The sequence below is a fragment of the Marmota marmota genome, unplaced genomic scaffold (genome assembly GCF_001458135.2).
Source record: "Marmota marmota marmota unplaced genomic scaffold, marMar, whole genome shotgun sequence".
NCBI lineage: Eukaryota > Metazoa > Chordata > Mammalia > Rodentia > Sciuridae > Marmota > Marmota marmota.
In genome coordinates this window covers 7,383,987-7,405,911 of record NW_026000294.1, presented here as the reverse complement: position 1 = coordinate 7,405,911, position 21,925 = coordinate 7,383,987, and the positions used below count along the sequence as shown (strand labels likewise).

Here is a 21,925-nt window from a genome sequence, read left to right as displayed (position 1 = left end):
TTTGAAATTCCATCTACTGAAATTCTTCCTCATTTTGTAGATTTTTGACAGTAAATTTCAATAAGCAATATAGATCTCATGTTAAAATATTTGCATCTCTGGTATCAACAGTTGCATCCCTAGAAATTCTCACATAAACCCATACACAACCCACTAGCCTGCACTGATAGGAAAATAATAGCAAAACAGTCAGGAAAGGGAGGGAGGAGGGAGGGAAGGCAGTGGGCAGAAACCCAGCCTCTGAGTTTCCGGCTAGAGGCAGCAGGTGGCTGCAGCGGTGGGGGTGAATCCCAGCAGAGAGCAAGATGAATATCTTAGGCCTCTCAGGAAGGAGCCACCTGAGACTTGCCCTGAGCTTTAACAAGAAAAACACAAGCTGTAGCTAGTGTGGCAGGGCAGTGTTGGGAGACCAAACGCACGTGTCTGGGAAGGATAATACACCATGGGGAGGCTTCAGTGGTCAGGCATGGGGCTGCTACTTGGAGCCAGTGTCCTGTTGCTGGCTATGCTCAGAAGTGCTAAGTCTCAAGGAGAGTTCTGTCACCGCTGGATGGACAGCACAGGGCTATTGCATGGAGGCTTCGTATGCCCGGAGGGATATGATAAACCCACTGCTACCTTCTGCTGTGGAACCTGTTCTCTACGCTATTGCTGTGCTACCCTTACGGCTCGACTGGATCAGGGACAGTGTCCAGAGGACATTACCTGGGACCCCAAAGAGGCTATGCTCCCACCTCCAGAAGGTAATCTCTGGGCCAAGGAGTGGTAGGGGGAATTGAAACTGGTGGGGAATGAGATGTTCCCTTTCTGCTGGGTTCACATATCTGTATCAGAGGAATTCAAGGTATATAACATGGTGGATTGAGAATCAAATGATCTGTATTGGAATCTTGAGAAAACTGGAGTCTACCACATCCTAACTGCATGACTTTAGGTCAAGTCTTTGCTTCTAGAACCTGCTTCCTCATGAACTTGATGTTTTCATCAGTTTGGGAGGAAATATAAGGGATCAGATAATTCCTATGAAATACAAGAAACCTTTTATACCTGAGTGAAGTGGGCTTCAGGGTGGTCATGAATCCAGCAATACAACCTTGGCCTACATGGGGAAATCAGACTCTAGAATCGTTTGCTTCATAATTTGCTTTCAAATTTCGGTGCTTGTCAGAAAAAGCTTTAGAAAACTTCCACAGTTCATACTCACCTGCCCTATTTGGGAAGGCTTAGACTCCCTGGTTAGGGGAAAGAGTTATTTATGAAATTCCCCTAGGTCACTATGGCACCTTACTGATTGGTCTCAGATAGGTGGGACAGATAATATGACTCATTTGTTTATTCAATGAATACTTATTTAGTATCTACACTGTGCCAGCCAGCAGAGACCTAATGTTGAAAAATTTTGCCCCTGTCTCTTTTCCCCTCAAGAATCTGTCAGGGAAGGGAAGGTTGTGAGAATTATAACAGGAACAAGACATGGGAGAAAAGGGTTGCCTGGCACTTCTGCCTTTAAAACAATTTTTAGAATAACATTTCTTGATTGGATGACACTGTGGAGCTCCTGAACCTACCCTGGGGTCCCCTCCCTGCTGTGCACACTCCTGTTTGTCCTGTGTCCTTGTATAAAACAAGTCTAGGGCTGGGGATGTGGCTCAAGCGGTAGTGCACTCGCCTGGCATGAGCCTCGCCCGGGTTCGATCCTCAGCACCACAAACAAAGATGTTGTGTCTGCCAAGAACTAAAAAATAAATATTAAAATTCTCTCTCTCTACCTCTCTCACTCTCTCTTTAAAAAAAAAAAAACAAATAAAACAAGTCTAAAAACCCTGCCTTGCTGGATGGGTGAGGGTTGAAGGAGACAATAGGCATTATGCCTAGTGCATTCATATTTTAAATATATATGGTAATGCCTCTTTTGTCTACTTGTGTCCCTGAAGGTCTACCACAAACTTCCTGCTGAGCTGAGCTCTGTAAAGCTCAGGCATATGGGCTACAGAGACCTAGAGATCCTTCCCAAGTTCAAACCTCAACTTTGAGCCTCATCCCTGGAGAACTCATTACCTGTTACAGGAAATGATACCCCCAAATCTTAGTTGCTACACAATTTCTTAGAACAAAATGAGTTATAAATTAATCTATAAGACTACCACACATACCTCCACATAGTGGTTTTAAATAAATATCTCTGAGTGTCAGAAGTTCCATACTCTAAAACGAAATAAGCCCTTGTCCCTTCCAGATACTCAGTAAGTTTCAGAATTTTGATCTCACTCTATTTATTACAACCCCCATTTTTCTAGACCAGAGTCCTCATTTGCTAAGTATGTTCTTTGTCTTGGCAGTCCATTCCAGCCACTTCTTGATTTTCATTGCTTTTCTCAAGACCTCCAACTGTCCAATTACATATCTCTTGAACATGTTATTTGAAGGTTCAGTCAGCACAATTTTTATGCAATAAGATAACCTTTTATTTTCATTTTATTTAAAGGAAAAGATCAAAATCTAGATAGATTGAGAAAAACAATGTAATGAAAAATTGGGTTATTATATTTAGATGACCTGAAATTTTGCTCTGTCCTTCATGGAAAACTTGCTCTCCTTTTTCTCTCTTTGTCACTATTCTTAGAAAAGAAAACCTCATCTCAAGTATTCCAAAGATGGAGGGGGAATTCCCCTACCTTTGCATAGCACTTTAAAGTTTACAAATGTTTCACATGCCTTAGCTCCTTCCATTTAGACAAAGCTATGAAGTAGATGTTATCTAAATTTTATTAACAAAGCATCTGCAACCTAGAGATTTTAATTGGTTTGTCTATGTCCACATCATTTATTAGTAGTTTAGCCAATAAGTAAGCCCCAGGTCTTGTAGCTGCTAATTTCAAACATTCTTTCCACTTAACATATTGTCTTTCAAAGGAGGTACTACTGCCTTTTGTTATGTGATATCCTTCCTAAGAAAGGCTGTGCACAGTGTTTTCTCTTTAGGGAAGCAATACAAATTCCTTCAGTAGATGACACCTCTTTTTGCATCTTTGCCTGGATGATAACTGGTAAGTCATAATTTACTAGTCCATAAATATCATTTGGAATACTTTTTCCTAAACATACTTATTACCTCATGCCTATCTATGCCAAAATTCATTTCTCTTGACTCACAAGGCCTTCTGTGGACTTGACTTCTTTCCTGGAGAAATTTGGCACAAGCTCTGGAAGAAAGGTGTTTGCATTAGAACATGCTCTGGGTATTGGCAAAGTTATGTCTTCCCTCTCCTGTACAGGTGGCAATAGTCCCAGAAACCTGTAACTACCAATTTTTTCTTTCTTCTCTTCATCCTAGGATCCATCTACCTGCCCTTAGTCATTGTGAGTGGCACCTTTGTCACTTTCATCCTATTGGGAATCCTCGCTGGTGTTGCTTGCTTCCGTTGCCTTCGGTCTCAGAGAAGAGATGAACTTTGCACTGCACCTCAAAACCCTGAAGTTACTGTGCTGAGCTCTACTCCCACTCATAGGAGAAACGTCTCAGGAAGCCCACTGCTCCGCCCCAAACCTGATGCTGGTCCAGCCCTGCCTTTCACCACCCAGGAATACCCAGAGAGTACCATCCGTACCATCCCCAAGGCAGTCACAAGGCCTTTTCACTGGCCCCTGCTTGAGTCTTCCCAGATACCATCTCTAACTACAAGTACAGCTATTGTTCTACCACCTTCTCCCCTAATGAGTGGCACAATTTCTTATGGACCAGCCTCTGGTCCACGTCCCACAGGCACTACTTGAGAACCCCTTGCTGTATTCAGAGGCTCATTGTTTATAGAATAATCAAGCAAATCCAAAACAAATCTCAAATCAGTCCTGGACCTTGAAGTTGATTTTCTGTTTTCTAAAAACTTGGCTTGCCTTTCAGATGGACAAGTGTCTTCTGTCTGTTTTTTTTAATAGAATCACTCTATGGCTGCTGCCATTGCTTTTTCATAAAGACACGGGACTTCACTTAGAAACAGTATAATTTAGCTGATAATTTGGGCAAATTATTTCTACAGTGGGAATGTTCTCATAAGTTTCCATGTGATCTTAAGGTTTCTAAATGCATTAAAAATGTTTATATGCTAAGGGAAATGGGTAAGAAGAGGATTTCATTTGTTCTGATTAATGTTCACTGCAGTGTTAGCCATTTAAGCTTTCATCTGGAGCCCTGCCTCCAACAAGACAGATGAGAGAGTTTAAGGATTCAGCTCACTCTGGGAGCAATGGAACTTTAACTGTCAGCATTAAATACATGCATATATGCATATATATCTTCTTTTTCAGACCAATATTGAAGGGAGAACTCTAAAGACAGCTAGAGGTCAATGGTGACTGTACCTGCATTTCACAAGACAAAGCAAGATTTCTAGAATAGGACTGTAGGCTGTGAATTTTAAAAGCAGTGGGAAAGGATCCATTGTCCTTTCCTTAAGAGATAAAGCCTTCTGGTACTAATAGATGGTCTGACCTCTGAAATATAATTAATACAAAATACTTTGCCAGAGGTAAATACAAAGATCTTCCCCAGAGTAATCTAAATGGTTTAATATTCAAGTGTTTTTACAATTGCTAATGAACAACTCCCTCAAGCACCAATCAGATGGAGAGAGTTATTTATAATTAACTCAGGAATATATTCTTCTCACCCTGAAACCACTGAAGCCTGGATTAGTGACCTCAGGGACCCCAGAGTGATTACTGGTTTAGTATGGATCAAATTTTTAGAATAATTAGAAAGGTTGCTAAAGAGGTTGAATTTATAGGAAATAAAACTAATGTTCTTCTCATTCGCATTTCATGCTTATTTGCATACCACCAGTGTGGAGCTGCTGTCAATGTTCATAAATTCTCATTATCCCTTGCTTGTGGTTGACTTAACTATCAGCTTTCTTTGTGATTTCTGCAAGTCACTTCCTCCCTCTGGGCCTTAGTTTCTCCTCTAGTCAAAAGAGGAAGATGGATGACATAAATAGTGATGATCCTTTCTAGCTTCATCTATGAAAGTGTTTAATCCCAAATGCATGCTAGAATCACTGACAAACATTTTTTTTTTTTTTTGTGGGGGGAGTACTGGGGTTTGAACTCAGGGGCACTCGACCACTGAGCCATATCCCCAGCCCTATTTTGTATTTTATTTAGAGGCAGGGTCTCACTTTTGTTAAGGCTGGCTTTGAACTTGCAATCCTCCTGTCTCAGCCTCCTGAGATGTTGGGATTACAGATGTTAGCTGTTAGCATCTTATGCCTGGCTTACTGGCAAACTTGAAAAAATACAGAGGGAGACTAATGCAGACTGAGTAAATCAGAGTGGTTAAGACTATATTTGGATTTTCTTTAAAATTCTTTATATGATGTAATGTGCAGTTTGGGCTGAGAATCACTGATTTCTGATCTGTATCCAGCTTAGGTTAGATCTGATCTGTCTTAGATACAGTTTTGAGGCAAATGTATTCATTTCCTATAGCTTCTATAAGAAATTACTATAAAATCAGTTACTTAAAAATGAAGCAAACTTATTATCTGATAGTTTTGGAGGTCAGAGTTCAAAATTAGATTTACTGGACTGTACTGAAGGTGTCATCATGGCTGATCTGTCCTGGACCATCTGGTGTGGAGGATTCCATTTATTTGTGTTTTGTAGCTTCTAGTGGTTGGTTACCTGTATCCATTAGCTTGTAAGCCCTTCCTCCATCTTTAAGTGCATCATTTCAGTCTCCACTTCTGTCATCACTTCAGTTTCTTTTCTTATTCTGACTATGCCTATTTCCCACTTATAAGGTCTGGGATTGCATCAGGCCTACCCATAGATCCCAATTTCAAGAGCTTTAATTTAATCAGGTCTGAAAACTCTCTTTGACACATAAGGTAATAGAGTCACAAATACTGAAGATAAGGAAATGAAGTCATTATCTGGCCTATCATAGTAATCTTTCATTTTTCATGTTTCAACTGTATATAGAGTGACTTAAGTACCAGATTAAAAAGAAAAGTATGATTCTAGTGGGCATTTTCTTGGTATAAGAGGAACAGAAAATAGAGTGCAATGAAAAAATACCTTGTTATTATGTAATGCCTCACTTTCATATTCATTACTTTCTTTGATCCTTTGAGTCAGCATGGGAGATTGGTGGCATTACCTGAGGTTGGGTTGAATTAAAAAAAAACTGTCCAAAATGACAAGGGTAAGACTTGGTGTAGGGTTGCCAGATGTAACAAATTAAGTGCAGAAGCTACATTAAATCTGAATTTCAGATAAGCTAAACCTTTACAGGTATATTCCATGTAGTATTTGTAACATACTCCAAAAGCATCCAATGTTTATTAGAAATTAAAGCTGTATATTCCAGATTTTATTTGGCAGGTTTACCTTTGTGTGCTCACTCCATTATAACTCCAGTTTTCTCTTATTCCACAATCCCATACTTCTGCTACTACTATCATTTTCAGTGACACTTTTAAAATTATCTTGTTTAGTTTTACAGTTACAGTTACAATTCATGAAGCTGTTAAACATACTATTTACTTTGATTCTCAAAATAAGTATCCTCTCCCACCAGAGACAGAGTAGGTATTATGAATTCCCATTTCATAAACAGTCATCAAACACAAGGAAGATCACTGACTTGCCCATAGTTACCTGAACTCTCGCTCTTTTGCTTTTTCTACATTCTCCTAGATTTGTCCCCCTATGGCATTCCACACTTATCTACAAGTCCTCAGGTTTTTCTGATTTTTCTAGCTTCTTGAATTCATCCCTTGAACACTTCATTCTGACCTCAATTGATGTTGCTGCCATGTCTGCAAGATAAGTCCTTTCTGACCCTAACACCTGGATTCCCAAGCGTAGGTTGTTCTTATCATGTAACCTCTTCCTATAAGCTTTAGATCTCAGTGTGATAATCCAGCCTTGTTGATCCTAGAATCAAACTGCTTTGCCTCTCAGTCATGGAGACAGGGAAGTGATGTGCCCGAGAAGTGACTTAATTCATTCATTCATCTACGCAGCCTGTCTTGTTCCAAAAGAGAATTTGAGGAGTTGAGTGAAGTAAATTCTTAAGAATCAAAGGAAGAGAAGTTGGAAGACAGAACCAAATCCCTGAGAATGGTCCCCAGCATTGTTATTGCTTCTGCACAATATCCTCTGTATAGGCTATAATGATATTTGCCACATAGACTAGGCAGGCTAGAGAACAGAGTTAATATATCCCTTCTTTTATAGATAAAGAAACTGAGTCCAAGTGAGGAAAACAGTCATAATGTATGAGGAACAGAGTTGGAGCAGGATCTCAGAGTTTCCTAACCTCCAGTTAATTTTATTTTCTACTGTACATAATGAGAAACTTTTTTTATTTTGTTTAATAATCCCTTGCTTGAATATTAGTCTTGACAATCTAAAGATACTTTCTTCTCATTATCTTAGTCTTATTTATAGAATGTGAAAGGCCACTGTTAAGTCAGAGGCTAGAATTTAGTTGATAGGAGATTTAGGACCTAGGTACATTCTGAACTGTGCCTTCTCATGAGTTCAAACTGAAAACAGTTCAGTGATCCCCTCCCTTCTTTCCCATCTGACTTCCATATCACTAACTCCCACCCCACCCAACCCATCTGAGAATAAAACTGGAGATTGAGTTGGTAGTATTAGTCAATCATTGCCTGGGGTATTTTTATACTGAGATACCTTCCTCCTTTACATATATCTGTCCTAATGTAAGGAGCAGAATTTAGCCAAGTGGACTGGATCACTGGACACTATGATACTGAGGTACTTAAGAATGAAGTTTCTTGATTTTGGTCTCATACCTCTCTATCCCAGGGGCTTTTACTGGAATCTCTGCTAATGATGTGTGGTGCTGAGGATTGAACCCAGGGCCTCACACATGCTAGGTGAGCGCTCTACCACTGAGACACAATCCCAGCCCCTCTAGCACTATTTTTTTAAAAAAAATTTTTAAAGAGAGAGAGAGAGAGAGAGAGAGAGAGAGAGAGAGAGAATTTTTTAATATTTATTTTTTTAGTTCTTGGCGGACACAACATCTTTGTTTGTATGTGGTGCTGAGGATGGAACCCGGGCCGCATGCATGCCAGGCGAGCGCGCTACCGCTTGCGCCACATCCCCAGCCCCCCAGCACTATTTTTAATAGCAACAAACAAATAACAACCAAAAAATAAAAAATAACAACAGTAAGCACACACTTCAGTTCCTAGGAACACTTAAGAATGTTTATGACAAGTATTACAGATTATGGGATATCATCTTTATCTATAAAGGATGGCAGTATTTATTAACTGGCTAATATATGACTGCAAAATGAAAAAATAAGTGTTCAGTGAGTCCTCAAAATAGACTGATACAAAAAGAGATGGGGATAATTAACCCCCTTTGTTTGTAGACCATTATAGTTAGAAATATATTTAGAAATTATCCAATCACCTTTCCATTACCCATTTTATAAGATGGGAAACAGGCATAAAAAGAACAATGACATACCCCTAATCATAATTGCCAACTAGTGCCAGAGCTAGGACTATAAGCTTTTGAATACTAAATTAACATTTTACCTACAGTATCACATCACTTCACAAATTCCCAGAGAAGGAAAGTATCAGGCCCAGAGTCACACAGTTCAGCAGTGCTAAAGAGAGGAGTAAATGCAAAGTTTTCTGCTTTATAGGCCATGATCTTTCTAGTCTCTGGAAGAACAATAACAACAATCATAAGAGTAGAAATTCTAATTGTGCAATTGGGCAGGGGACTAGCTCAGTGACAGAGTGATTGCCTAGCATGTTTGAGGCTCTGGTTTTGATCCAGAAAACAAATAACAACAACAATAACCTAGATATTATTTTCAGAGTGCTTACTACATGCCAGGCATTTGGCTAAGTACTTTACATATATTATCTCTTTTAATTTTTCAACATTTTGTAAATGAAGATATCAAGATTCTAAAAGGCTAGTTTGACTGAAGCATATACAGATCTGAATCCAAAATCTTTTTTGTTCGTTTGTTTGTTTTGTTACCAGGGATCAAACCCAGAGGCTCTCAACCACTGAATCCAAAATCTGCTTTTTTGTTTGTTTTGTTTGTTTGTTTTGTTACCAGGGATTGAACCCAGAGGCACTCAACCACTGAGCCACATCCTCAGCCCTTTTTGTATTTTATTTAGACACAGGGTCTTGCTGAGTTGCTTAGGGCCTCATTAAGTTACTGAGGCTGGCTTTGAACACAAGATCCTACTGCCTCAGTCTCCTGAGCCACTGGGATTGCAGGCATGTGCCACCATGCCCAGCCAAGAATCTGTATTTTTTAACCACTATACCATATTCCTTTTCAGAAGAGATGGCGCAAATCAAGTCAGAGGTAGTTCTAAAGGATTCTGAAGAAAATGTCTAGTTTTGCAGAATAAAGCTTCTGTACTAACTTCTTTGGGTCAATATAAATATAAAACATTTTTCTTTATGAGAGTTTGGAAAATATAAAAAAAAGTATACAAAAATAAATACTAGTCAACAGAATCCTACCACCCAGACTTAATATCTCAGTATTTTTTTCCCACTCTTCTGATAAAATCAATTTTTGGATGACACAAATTCTGATTCAAATGAACTCTGTGTTCAAATATAGATTCTTTGAACTACAAGTATCTTCTCCAAAATATTTCAAAGGGCTGGTCAGTATTCAAGCTGCCCATATATGCTACAAGTTTGTGTGGAAGTCCTTATATATTGCTACCCTTAAACATTGGTTTCATTAAACATTCCTAACCTTAAACATTGCTATCATTAAACATTGGTTTATCAACTGTAACCAATCTTATGACCTAAGTCAACGTTTTTCAGTGTATATTCCATTGAATCACAGTCTTCTAAGATACTCTTGGGGAAAGAAGTTCTATGGTTGAATCATATTGGTAAATGCTGTATACTAGACTCACTGAGATTCACAGTGCTTAAAGTTCTTCAGTTCTTCTGTTTAGGCAGAATTTTTCAAAGTTTGTTTCATTCTGGAACACTTTTTCTATGATCACCTATTGGTATATAGTAGTATTTGGAAAAGACTAATCTAGTTAGGCTGTCCAACCATCCAGTTCGACTGGGACTGAGGAAGTTCCCAGGAAGTGAGACTTTCACTTTAAAGCCATGAAAGTCCTGGACAAACAGGGATGAATGTATCAACACAGATCCAATATAAACTTTTTCCCTCCAATTTTCCAAATAAAAATTACAATCTAGAAATGAAAAAATGATTTTAAACAAATATCCTATGGTCAAAGCTGGAATTCAAATCCACAGCTTATGGGTCCCAAGGCAATAATGTGACTATACTATGCTAGACTAAAAGTTTTAGAAGATGAAAAGAAAAGAATCTGATGAACTTATTAACGAATATTTTTAGAGATAGCCTGCTAATTGTAAGTCAGGCCTTAAGATCTACTTAGTTGAATATTCCCATCATTATCCTTTTACTAGATGATGTCTGGCAGAAGGAAAACGGAGTTGCTTGTGCCCCAAGTATGAAGCTTTTATAATGTTGGGTGTAGCCAGTCTCTCCTTTCGGATCTTTCCCCAAAACTTGACTGATCAAGCTTGGCAAAGAGTCAGGAGTTTTAAGTCTGAACAAAGTGAGTTTGCAAATAAGCATTATGATGAAATCTATAAGACTAGAGAAAGGAAATAATTCATCTAACTGGAAAGCTCTAAGAATAAAGTTTAACACATAGGGAAGACTGAGTCTTTCATACATCTATATAAAAATTCACATAGGAAAAACATGCATATTGGGACATGAGAAATTTGGATGGTGATTGTGGACACCCACTCACTGATGTGAAGTAGGGTAGAATGAGACCAAAATCTGAAGACAGTGGCCTATTTACTAAAAACCGTCCTGTAAGGAAGAGTCACTTAATATATGGTATAAATGGGTCTCCATTATCTCAATACTTGTTTTGGAAGCAGTAGTTCTCTCCATATCCAATTAGAGAGGTAGAACACATCAGTAAGGAGTCAATCCAGCAAATTTTAGGCTAGTCATAAATAGATCAATCTATTTTTAGCAGTGTTCTATCTAGGGATCAGAGAATTGAGGCAGGGCTGAGACCTTGGAGAATGGATGCTGCCAGTAACTGGCAAGGTATCAAGACAGAGGTTCAACTTAAGCACCAGTTTTAGGAAACAGAGGAATACTAGGCAATGCATCTGGTCGGCAGTAAGGAATGGGAGCCCTGGGGAGAAACTCAGTCATGTTTGATTTTTTTCTGAAAAGGAGCCAAGGGAAATCTGGCAGGAATACCAGTTAGAGGGCTAATACTAGAGAATGGCTCTCAGTGATCTGTGTGGAGTAGTTATTTGATAGGACCAAGAACAGGAAGAGCCAAAGGTAACTGTCTTAGGGAATTCTAAAAGTCAAAACCAGGAAAGCCAAAATCAGTTTCTGTGTCCAAATTTAAGAGACAACTTATGGTTTAGAATAGGAATATCAAGCCAAAAATCTTGAGCTGTAGCAAGGTGGGGAAGGGAAAGGGTGGAACAAAGTGAGAAGGTCCAAGAGAATTGGTTCATAATTAGGTCAACCCCATTTAAGCAAGTTAGATTAGTTTATATGAGTTCTGTTAATGGGGCAGCTGGGAGAAGCCTCAGCATGTGGGGCTCTAAAAGATTGCTACTGTGAGAAAAAGAGAATAAGGGCTGAATAAAAAAGGCCATGGATTACATAAGTCACATATAGGAGCAAGGAAAAATTGGAGGAACACTATTATCAAAAATAGTGGTTTCTATGCATTTTGAGTAAAGATGTTTCATTTCAATATCAATTGTTATGCTTGGTGTGCTGATACATGTTTGTAATCTCAGTGGCTCAAGAGGCTGAGGCAGGAGGATTGGAAGTTCAAAACCAGCCTCAGCATTTTAACAAGACCCTGTCTTAAATTTAAAAATAAAAAAAAACAATATCTAGTCTTTAACACTTGATATATTAATTAGCATTGTCACGCTTATCAAATATTAAAATGGTACAATTCTATGAGTAAGAAATAGCCAATGGAAAAATTAGAGGTTGTTTAAATACTAAAAATAAGGCACTCTACTGGAACATCCTAATTTTGGATTAAGCTTCTAAAGACTCTTTTGTATTTTGAAGGTTTGATAGTGGATGAAACAATGAGTTCCAATTTAATTATGTCTACTTATGCCAATGTTTGCCAGAGGTAATGATGGATATACTTCCACATAATTCTTTCACAAAACCATACAACAATAACTTGTTGACACATTTTGGATCATAGACAGGCATCTCTGAAAATCTGATAAAAGGTCTTTCTACTTAGAGAAATCAACACACACATATATATAAAAGCATGCAGACCATTTTATGGTGCTTTACATTCTCCTGAAGCCTACAATGGCCCAACAGATGATCTTGGCTAGCTAATCCTGGTTACCTGAATGAGAACTTATGCACTGGATGAAAACATTTGGTTACAGGTTTGTACATTGGTCACTAATTCATCTTAGGTTGTTACCAAGGAGGTGCTGTGGTTCATTTCTAACATTTGTTAATTTCTTGAGTGTTTAATGTCTGTGGTATAGGATACATAAATAAATGTACAGCTACCTTAGAAGATTTCATAGGTAATAAAGAACCATTATTAAAATCTCTTCCTCTTTTTCTGCTTCTTAGATTCCCTAAATGCCATACTTTTCCAGATATGAAGACAGAATTCTACTCAAGAATAATCTGGATAAACTCATTTTCTTCTTTTTGAATAATTAAATCCAGCCTCAGCCTGTACAGATTCTGATTTAAAATAATTGTTTTTCTTGGACAATGTCAAAATCAAAAATTTTTTTGCATTGAAGGGAACTACCAACAGAATGAAAAAGCAACCTATGGAATGTAAGAAAATATTTGTAAATCATATACCTGATGAGCAGAACTATTCATAATAGCCAAAAGTTTGAAACAACCCAAGTGCCTATAAAGTAATGAATATATAAACAAAATATGGTATATCTACACAAGGGAATATTATTCAGTCTTAAAAAGGAAAGACCTTCTGACATATGCTACAACCTGGATGAACCTTGAAGACAATATGCTAATTGACATAAGATAATAACAAAGGACAAATTCCTCTTATATGTTATACCTAGTGCTGTCAAAATCATAGACATAGAAAATAGAATAGTGATTGTCATGGACTGGGGAAAGGAAGAAATTTGTTAATGTGTTTAGAGTTACACTTTTGCAATGATGAAAACAATTCTGAAAATTAGTTGAACAACAATGTGAATGTACTTAAAGCTACTGAACTATACATTTAAAAATTGGTAAGATAGTGGTTTAGTCAGCTATTTTGCCACTGTGACTAAAGGACCCGACCAGAACAATTGTAGAGGAGGAAAATTTATTTGAGGGCTCACAGTTTCAGAGGTCTTATTCCATGGAAGGCTGGTTGCATTCATCAGGGCTCGAGGTGAGGCAGAACACCATGGCAGAGGAGTGTGGCAGAGGGAAACAATTGACATGGTGATCAGAAAGCAGAGAAAGAGGCTTCACTCACCAGATGCAAATATATACCCCAAAGTCACACCCCCCAATTCCCACCTCCTCTAGCCACACCCTACCACTTCAGATACCACTCCGTTAATCTCTATCAGAGGTTTAATTCACTGATTGGGTTAAAACTCTCACAACCCAACCATTTCTCCTCAGAACTTTCTTGCATTGTCTCACATGTGAGCTTTTGGGGGAAACCACATTTAAACCACAACAGACAGTAAATTTTATGCTGTTTTACCTCAGTTAAAAATAAATTTTAAAAAGAAGAAACCAATACTCAATATTTTTTAAATCAGTATTTTTTTAATATTTATTTTTTTAGTTTTAGGTGGACACAATATTTTTATTTTACATTTATGTGGTGCTGAGGATAGAACCCAGTGCCTCGTGCATGCTAGGTGAGTACTGTACCACTGAGCCACAACCCCAGCCCCCAATTGCCGCGACCCCTCGCAGGCAAGGGAAAACACGACACAGGATTTTTCTTTCAGCAGTTTATTCAGGCCTTGATTCATGTATCATCTTTTAGTGACCCGTCGCTGAGCGCCCAAGCACAGCTTAATAAAGCCTCCAGCATACCAATCTTAAGCTGCCACGTGGACCTTTCTCATAGGGTGGTAAGGGATTGTGTGCCAATTCTCCATATTAGGAGTTGTTTATCACAGGCCACAGTGGAAGCCGGCGCCATCTTCTAAATGCGGCCACGGTCTAATTAGAATGGCTCACCACAGTTCCCCCTTCTATTTTATAAAACAATGTAGGCGAAAGTAGAGGTCCTATCCCACTGTGTAGAAGTGGCTGTAATGTATGGTTCAGTCCTAAGGAGGGCCCTTCCCTAGACCTGGTCCCATATCAGCCGACGTTTTTTTTTGTAGGGCGGGGCATGGACGTCAAACCCGCATGCAATAGGATATGCTTTCCTTGAGGTCCGTTGAGGGATCACTCAAGTGCAGTGCTTTTGCCTTGCATCCTGCATCGTGACGTGGCGAGAAGTAGGATAACACAGGTAGCCTGGTAATAATGACAAAATTTAAGTTGGCAACACAATCCCTAAACCCCAGAGNAATCAATTCAACAATAGGAAAAGACTCTGGATCTGCAGTAACTGGAATTGGGACAAAGGTCGGAACTTTTATAACCACTGTCGTGGTTCAGGAGCTATTCCAACACTCAGACAAATAGCAGGTAATATTAGAACAATTAAGCATCCCCTGTGATGTATCATTAGCCAAAATAAACAGGAACGGAGATTGGAGACAGACTGCTGCGGAGGGCAATGTAGCATTAGATAATTGTGAATTATTTACAGAAATTTTAAGCCTCTTACTTCGTTCCGAGTCTTGGGTACTGCCAGAAACATTAAACAGCCAACTTTGGACTCCTCGTAATTGAGCCAAAGCGGAAATATCAGCTGTGGCTCCTTTTTTATTGGAAATCAACCATTGAAACCAAGACCAACCTGCTCCTATAGAGGAATTATTGTTGGAAGAATTATACAAGTATCTTTTAAGAGAGGGGGAAAGGGAGAAACCTTTAGCGACCTGATGTTTCTCCCAAGAATGATCTTGGCAAGGCGTGAATGTTGTGGGGAAGCTATACTCAGGAGTGCAATAAGGAGAAGCCTTAAAATGAGTGGCATTAGAGGTCTGATTAGAAGGAGACAACGGAATTAACACCTGGGAAGTAATGGCCAAAGTGGTTATATTAAACTCAGATGTACCTGTTGGGATTCCCCCTGCCAGGAGCCCCGGAACCCACATCGGCTCCGTCCGGTTTTGGCCCCCGGTGGCGCTCCGCCTTCTCCGCAGCGTGAGTTCGCTCCGCAGCAGTGCAGGCAGGTCTCCCAGCCGTGGCCACAGCTTTGGTAGCTTCTCTCAAAAACATCTGTAAAGTGTTTTGTTTTACTTTAAGTCCTTTTGAACGTAGTAACCCATCTAGGGCCAACAAAATTGGGCTTGAAGAGGTAGTGCCCATAATGTTTTTAGAGCTATAAAGAAAGTGAAAGTACAAAAGTCCCGCTCTCTCCTTATTTACAGGGGAGCATCCTTTTTTTCGTTCTCTCTTTATTTACAGAGAGAGTTGTCTCGCTTTGGTTGCGGATCCCACTTACTTGGGACTAACCCCGCTTTGGTTGCGGATCCCATTTACCTGGGATTAACCGGTGTATCACCCCTGACTGCTGAAAGTTCTGGTTCCCGGGTTCGAGGAATATTAATTCCCCGTACGGGCCACCAATTGCCGCGACCCCTCGCCGGCAAGGGAAAACACGACACAGGATTCTTCTTTCAGCAGTTTATTCAGGCCTTGATTCATGTATCATCTTTTAGTGACCCGTCGCCGAGCGCCCAAGCACAGCCTAATAAAGCCTCCAGCATACCAATCTTAAGCTGCCACGTGGACCTTTCTCATAGGGTGGTAAGGGATTGTGTGCCAATTCTCCATATTAGGAGTTGTTTATCACAGGCCACAGTGGAAGCCGGCGCCATCTTCTAATGGCGGCCACGGTCTAATTAGAACGGCTCACCACACCCAATACTCAATATTAAGAGGCATAAATTAACAAATAGCATTGTGAATCCGTAAAATACATTATATAAATTTTAAGAATTGGTATACATAAAAGGGTGCTTTTTAATAGATTTCAGGGGGTGGGATAGCATATTTGAGAATTGCCGTTAGTTACTTTGTTCTCTAGTATTATATGTTCTTCCCATTATTGCTACATCACCACCATCATTATTATTATCATTAGCAAAATTTAAAAATATTGAAAATATTTTTTACCCTTTACAACAAACAACTCAAAGTGGACCAAAGACCTAATTTAAGACCTCAATCGTGAAACTATTAGGAAAAAATATCAGGAAAGCACTTCAAGACACCAGTATGGGCAATAGTTTTCTTGGATTAGAACTCAAAAACACATGTAACAAAAACAAAACTAGACAAAAGGGATTATTATATCAAACTAAAAAGTTTCTGCACAACAAAGGAAATAATCAGTGTTGTGAATGAGTAACATATAGAATGAGAACAAGATTGAAAATTATTAATCTGCCAAAGGATTGATACCCAAAGTTTATAAGGAACTAAAAAAATACGACAATAAAATAATCTAATTAAAAATGGGCAAATATTCTGAATAGCTTTTCCTCAAAAGAAGAAATTCAAATGGGCAACAAATTTGTGAAAAAAATGGTCAACATCAATGTCCATCAGGGAAATGCAAACAAAAACACAAGGAGACATCAACTCACCCCAATTAGAATGACTATTATCAAAAAGAAAACAATAGCAAATGCTGATAAGGATGTGAAGAAAATGGAACTCTTACACAATGTTTGTTGTTAGTGTTGCTTGATAGTATGAAGATTCCTTTAAAAATGACATATAAATCTACTATATGATCCAACAATTCCTCTTCTATGTATATATTCAAAGAAAGTGAATTTATTATGTTGAAGAGACATGTGCACTCCAATATTCCTTGTAGCACTATTCACAATAGCCAAGAAGTGGAAACAACCTAAGTGTCCATTAAGAGAGAGAGATAGATAGAAATATATAAGTGTGTACATATGTTTGTGTATGTATATATACATATGTATATACACATGGACACACACAGTGTAATGTAATACTATTCAGACATTAAAATGATGAAATCTTGTCACTTGCTGCTAAATGGGTAGAACCAGAAGACATTATGTTAAGTGAAATAAGTTGAATATAGAAAGACAAGTACCAAATTTTCTCATATGTAGAAGATTAAAAAGTTGACTTGAATGTAGAATAGTCATTACCAGAGGTTGAGAAGGTTGTGTGTGTGTTGTGGGAGTGGATAAAGGGTGCACACTGTATGCGTGTATGGAAAATCACAGTGAATCCCATTAATATGTGTAATTAATATGTGTTAATAAAAAATTTAAAGTAAATAAACTACTTGTATCTTGTAATTGAAAAAAAATGTTTACTCTCAGTTAACTGGTCAAAATGCTTACTTAAATTCCAAATTAGTCAAACTTTCTAGTAAAGTAAACATTACATATATATACATATATAGAAAATATTCATTCAGTCTGAAACTGTTAACAAAAGTTTGCCCTGCCCCATGATTGGGGATTTGGTGATCTTTAATGGGCATTCTTTGCCAGAGTCATCAATTATCAATAATCTTTGCTGAGGGCATTAAGTTTTCCACCCAGCCTTCTCCCTTGTCAAAATATTCAGGGAATTTCTTAGATGGAGTTGTGGCATCATCTGGTATATGGAATTCCAAACAAGTCCTACAATAATGCTGCTTGACTGCATTGACTCTAACATTTAAAATGGTTCAAAATTCTGCTTTAATACCTCACATCTTAGAAACCAAAGAAACAGTTTCCAATTTAAAGGCTGTTTGTAAATCTTGGGCTTTTACAAATAATATCAACAAAATAGAAAAATACAGAATATTGGATGCCCCAGAAAATGTGTAGAGGATTTCAGATCCAATAAGCATGGATGAGATTGTAGAAAGTTACACAGAAAAAAATTTCCTTGCAGATTCCAAAATCTAAACTGTGGATTCCATTATGATGGCACTACTTTGAGAATATGTGCTGTTCAAAATCAATTAGAATGAAATCCAGGAACTGTTACCACAGGAATAACACATAATGTGGTGTTAAGTGATTTTGCATCTGAATTATTTATACAACTGCAAAGGCCAATAGGGTACTTAGAGTTCAAGGCAAGATGCTTTGTGTTGTTGCAGGATGAGTAATAGAACACACTAGTAGCTTTGAGTATTAACAAGGAAGCTAGCTCCGGATGTGGTCTATTAATAATCTCTAAATATATCTTCCACAATATCATCTCTCAAGTCCCTTAGTCAAGGTTGTGGGAGACACCAGAGGTTGGGATCATAATGACCACACAGTTCAGGCTGCTGGGATATGGTCTCAGAGATTTCACTTGTCACAAAACGGGGAGAGACTACTGCCTCCTGGGGAGAAAAAAAAAAGTGATACTTTATTGAAAACAGTTACCAAATCACTGATATCATTGGAATATCTCAACCATGAAAAGCTGATAACAAATTTCCTATAGTATCCTTTGAGGATACAGAGCTTATGCATTCATTTGACAAATACATACAGAGCATTTGTTATGTGTCAAGTTTGATTCAAGACATATTAAGTCATTGCCTTCTTGGTGCTTATATACTGCATATATAATATGTAATACTCCATATTGCATATTTGAAAGGAGATAAAAAATTTAAAGTAGTGTAATATAATATGGAAGTTCCAGTATAATGCCACTCAAATTCAGTCACTTTCAATTTAATTGGAAAGCAGAAACATATATTTTGCTATAATGGAGAAAAATTTAAAGAGCTCTAGTGCCTTAACTATGCATATGGGAGCCAAAGGACTTCTGCTCATAATAAAGCTCAATGGTCCAGCAAAATTCTGTAGTTTGTAAATAAAGCATGCAAGTTAAATACATTTGATTTGCTGGTACTCTCATTCACCAAGTTTCCTAAGCTAGGAAATTCAGACACCCTACCCTGTGTCCTATAGTAGAAATCTACACACATGGACACCTACACACACACAGAGTCAAGTCTCAAAGCCCTCATCTTGTTATTTCATCAATTCTCAAATACAGGCACATTCTTTGCATACCTATCACAATTGCTTTATTGAAGGCCTGCATTATTATCTCCATATAGAAACCTCAATTATTTTTAAACCATCTCATTAAATGATGACTAAATATTCTGGCTTTCCTGGGACAGGTTCAGTTAACCTGGAAGTGTCCCCATTTTTATTTTTCTCTTGGTATTATTATTAATTGTGACCCCTTTCATTCTCAAAGGTATTGTTATTTGGATGGTGCACTAAATGGTTGATGTAGTTTTCACATCTCCAATATATCCTCTCTTACTAATAAATGATTTGATTCCATTTTTTAAAAAATTAGATCATTATAGTTACTCATAGTAGTTGGGTTCATCCCAACAAAATCATACATGCATGGAATTTTATTTCAGTTCCTGTTCCCCTTTTTTCCTCCTCTTGTCCCTCACCCTATTCTCCTTCCTCTATTCTACTAATCTTCCTTTTGTTTATTTATTTATTTAGTTATCTTTGATTGGTTCTTTCTACTTTTATATAAATGTGAATTCCCTATGGTATTTTCATATATGCATTCCCTTTCATATGTGGAAGCTAGAACAAAATAAGGGAAAGAAAGAGGGGAGAATCAGATACCACAAAGATACAGGGAATAGCAGTAGAGTAGAAGAAGATCAAGAGGAAGGGAGGAGGGATGGGAAAGGGGAGAATATGCAGAATTAATTTTAATTGCATTTATTGTTTTTTTATTGGTACCTTGGATTGAAGCCTGGATGCTTAACCACTGAGTGACATCCCCAGATGCATTTTTTAATGTTTCATTTTGAGACAGGGCTCACTTAGTTTAGGGCCTCACTAAGCTGCTGAGGCTGGCTTTTAATTTGAAATCCTTCTGCCTCAGCCTCCTGAGTTGCTGGAATTACAGGCGTGTAATTGCATTTTTTGAATATAAAAAGAACATTCTAAATCTTAAATTAATGCCAATGACTGTTTGAATTTATTGAGTTAACTTCTCATTTCATACAAATAGATCTAATTAAAGACTTTAACGAAATACAATTGAAGATTATCTAAAGGTATTTCCACAGATATAAATTGTTCCTTTTTTGAAAAAATAATAACTTATAATTAATAATAATTACAGTAAATAACAGTAATGTTATATATGTATATTGTATAGTGTAGAATGATTGATTCAATCTAATCAACATATCTGTCACCTTAAATGCTTATTAAATCATCCTATATAACTGCAAATTTGTACCTTTTGATAAACATCCCCCCACACCCATTCTCTGGCAAACCGCTATTCTACTCTCTGCTTCTATAAATTCAATTGTTTTAGATTCTATGTATAAGTGAACTCATATGGGTTTTTTCTTTTGGTGACTTGATTTTTTTTTTTACTTTTTATAATGACCTCCAGGTTCATCCATGTTGTAACAAATACCAGGATTTTTTTTTTCATTTTTAAGGCTGAATAGTATTCCATTGTGCATATAAACCATATTTTCTTTATCCATTCATCAGTTGGTTCCATGTCTTGGCTATTGGAAATAATGTTGCAATAAGCATAGGAGTGCAAATATCTTTTTGACAATAGAGATTTCAAGTCATTAGGATATATACCCAGAAGTGAGGTGCTGGATCATATGAAAAAAATGCTTTTTTATTTTCAAGGTACCTCGATAAAGTTTCTCTATAATGGCTGCATTAATTTACATGACCACCATAGTATGCTAGAATTTCCTTTTGTCCACATCTTCATCAATATTTGTTATCTATCATCTTTTATACTAGTTATTGAGAAGTGTGAGGTGATATCTTATTTAGGTTTAAATTTGCATTTACCTAATTTTTGGTGATGTTGAGCATTGTTTCTTTCACTTGTTGGCTATTTCTATGTCTTCTTATAAGAAATGTCTATTCAGGTCATTTGCCCATTTTTAAATTTTTTTTTTTTGTTGTTGTTGTTTGTTTGTTTTTTCTGAGTTGTCAGAATTTCTAATATATTTTGGATTTTAATTCCTAATTATCTGTATTGCTTGCAAATATTTTCTACTAATCTGTAGCTTTTCTCTTCATTTTGTGAATTGTTTCTTTTTCTGTGCAGAAACTTTTAATTTTAAAAAATATTTTTTAGTTTTTGATGAACCTTTATTTTATTTGTATGTGGTGCTGAGAATCAAACCCAGTGCCTCACATATGCTAGGCAAGCCCTCTTCCACTGAGCTACAACCCCAGCCCAGCTTTTAAATTTGATGTAATAACATTTGTTTATTTTTACTTTTGTTGCCTGAGATTTTGGAGTCAAACCCCAAAAATTAATTGTCAGCCTATCTCACTGAGCATTTTTGTAGTGTCCCATGCCAGAACAAACTGTGGCCCCAAACCATGGCCTGGCCTCTGTGCATGAAGGTTGCTAACACTGAAGTGGGTTTTATAGTGGGGAAAAAAATCATTGTCAAGATCAGTGTCATGTGGTTTCCCCTTAATATTTTCTTGTGTTTTTACATGTTTAGTCCTTACATTTAAGTCTTTATTCATTTTGAGTTGATTTTTGTATATGATAAGGGTAAAATTTTATTCAGTATATGTGAATATTCATTTTTTCCAACACTCTTCTTCTTCTTCTTCTTCTTCTTCTTCTTCTTCTTCTTCTTCTTATTATTATTATTATTTGGTACTAGGTATGTGACTAAGGGTCTTGAGCTTACTA

At 37.5% G+C, this 21,925-nt stretch overlaps 1 protein-coding gene across 1 annotated transcript; it reads left to right on the top strand.

Moving 5' to 3' along the window:
- Positions 1 to 466: 466 nt before the first annotated feature.
- Positions 467 to 3,774, top strand: LOC107155635 (protein shisa-2 homolog). Its single transcript, XM_015501595.1, has 2 exons — positions 467 to 743; positions 3,335 to 3,774. Exons 1-2 carry the CDS (start codon positions 467 to 469, stop codon positions 3,772 to 3,774), a joined length of 717 nt encoding a protein of 238 aa, XP_015357081.1.
- The last annotated feature ends 18,151 nt before the right edge of the window (positions 3,775 to 21,925 follow it).

Coding starts and splice junctions, on each gene's coding strand:
- LOC107155635 (XM_015501595.1), top strand. CDS start 467: ATGGGGCTGCTACTTGGAGCCAGTGTCCTGTTGCTGGCTATGCTCAGA. Junction 744..3,334: donor TATGCTCCCACCTCCAGAAG/GTAATCTCTGGG, acceptor TCTTCATCCTAG/GATCCATCTACCTGCCCTTA.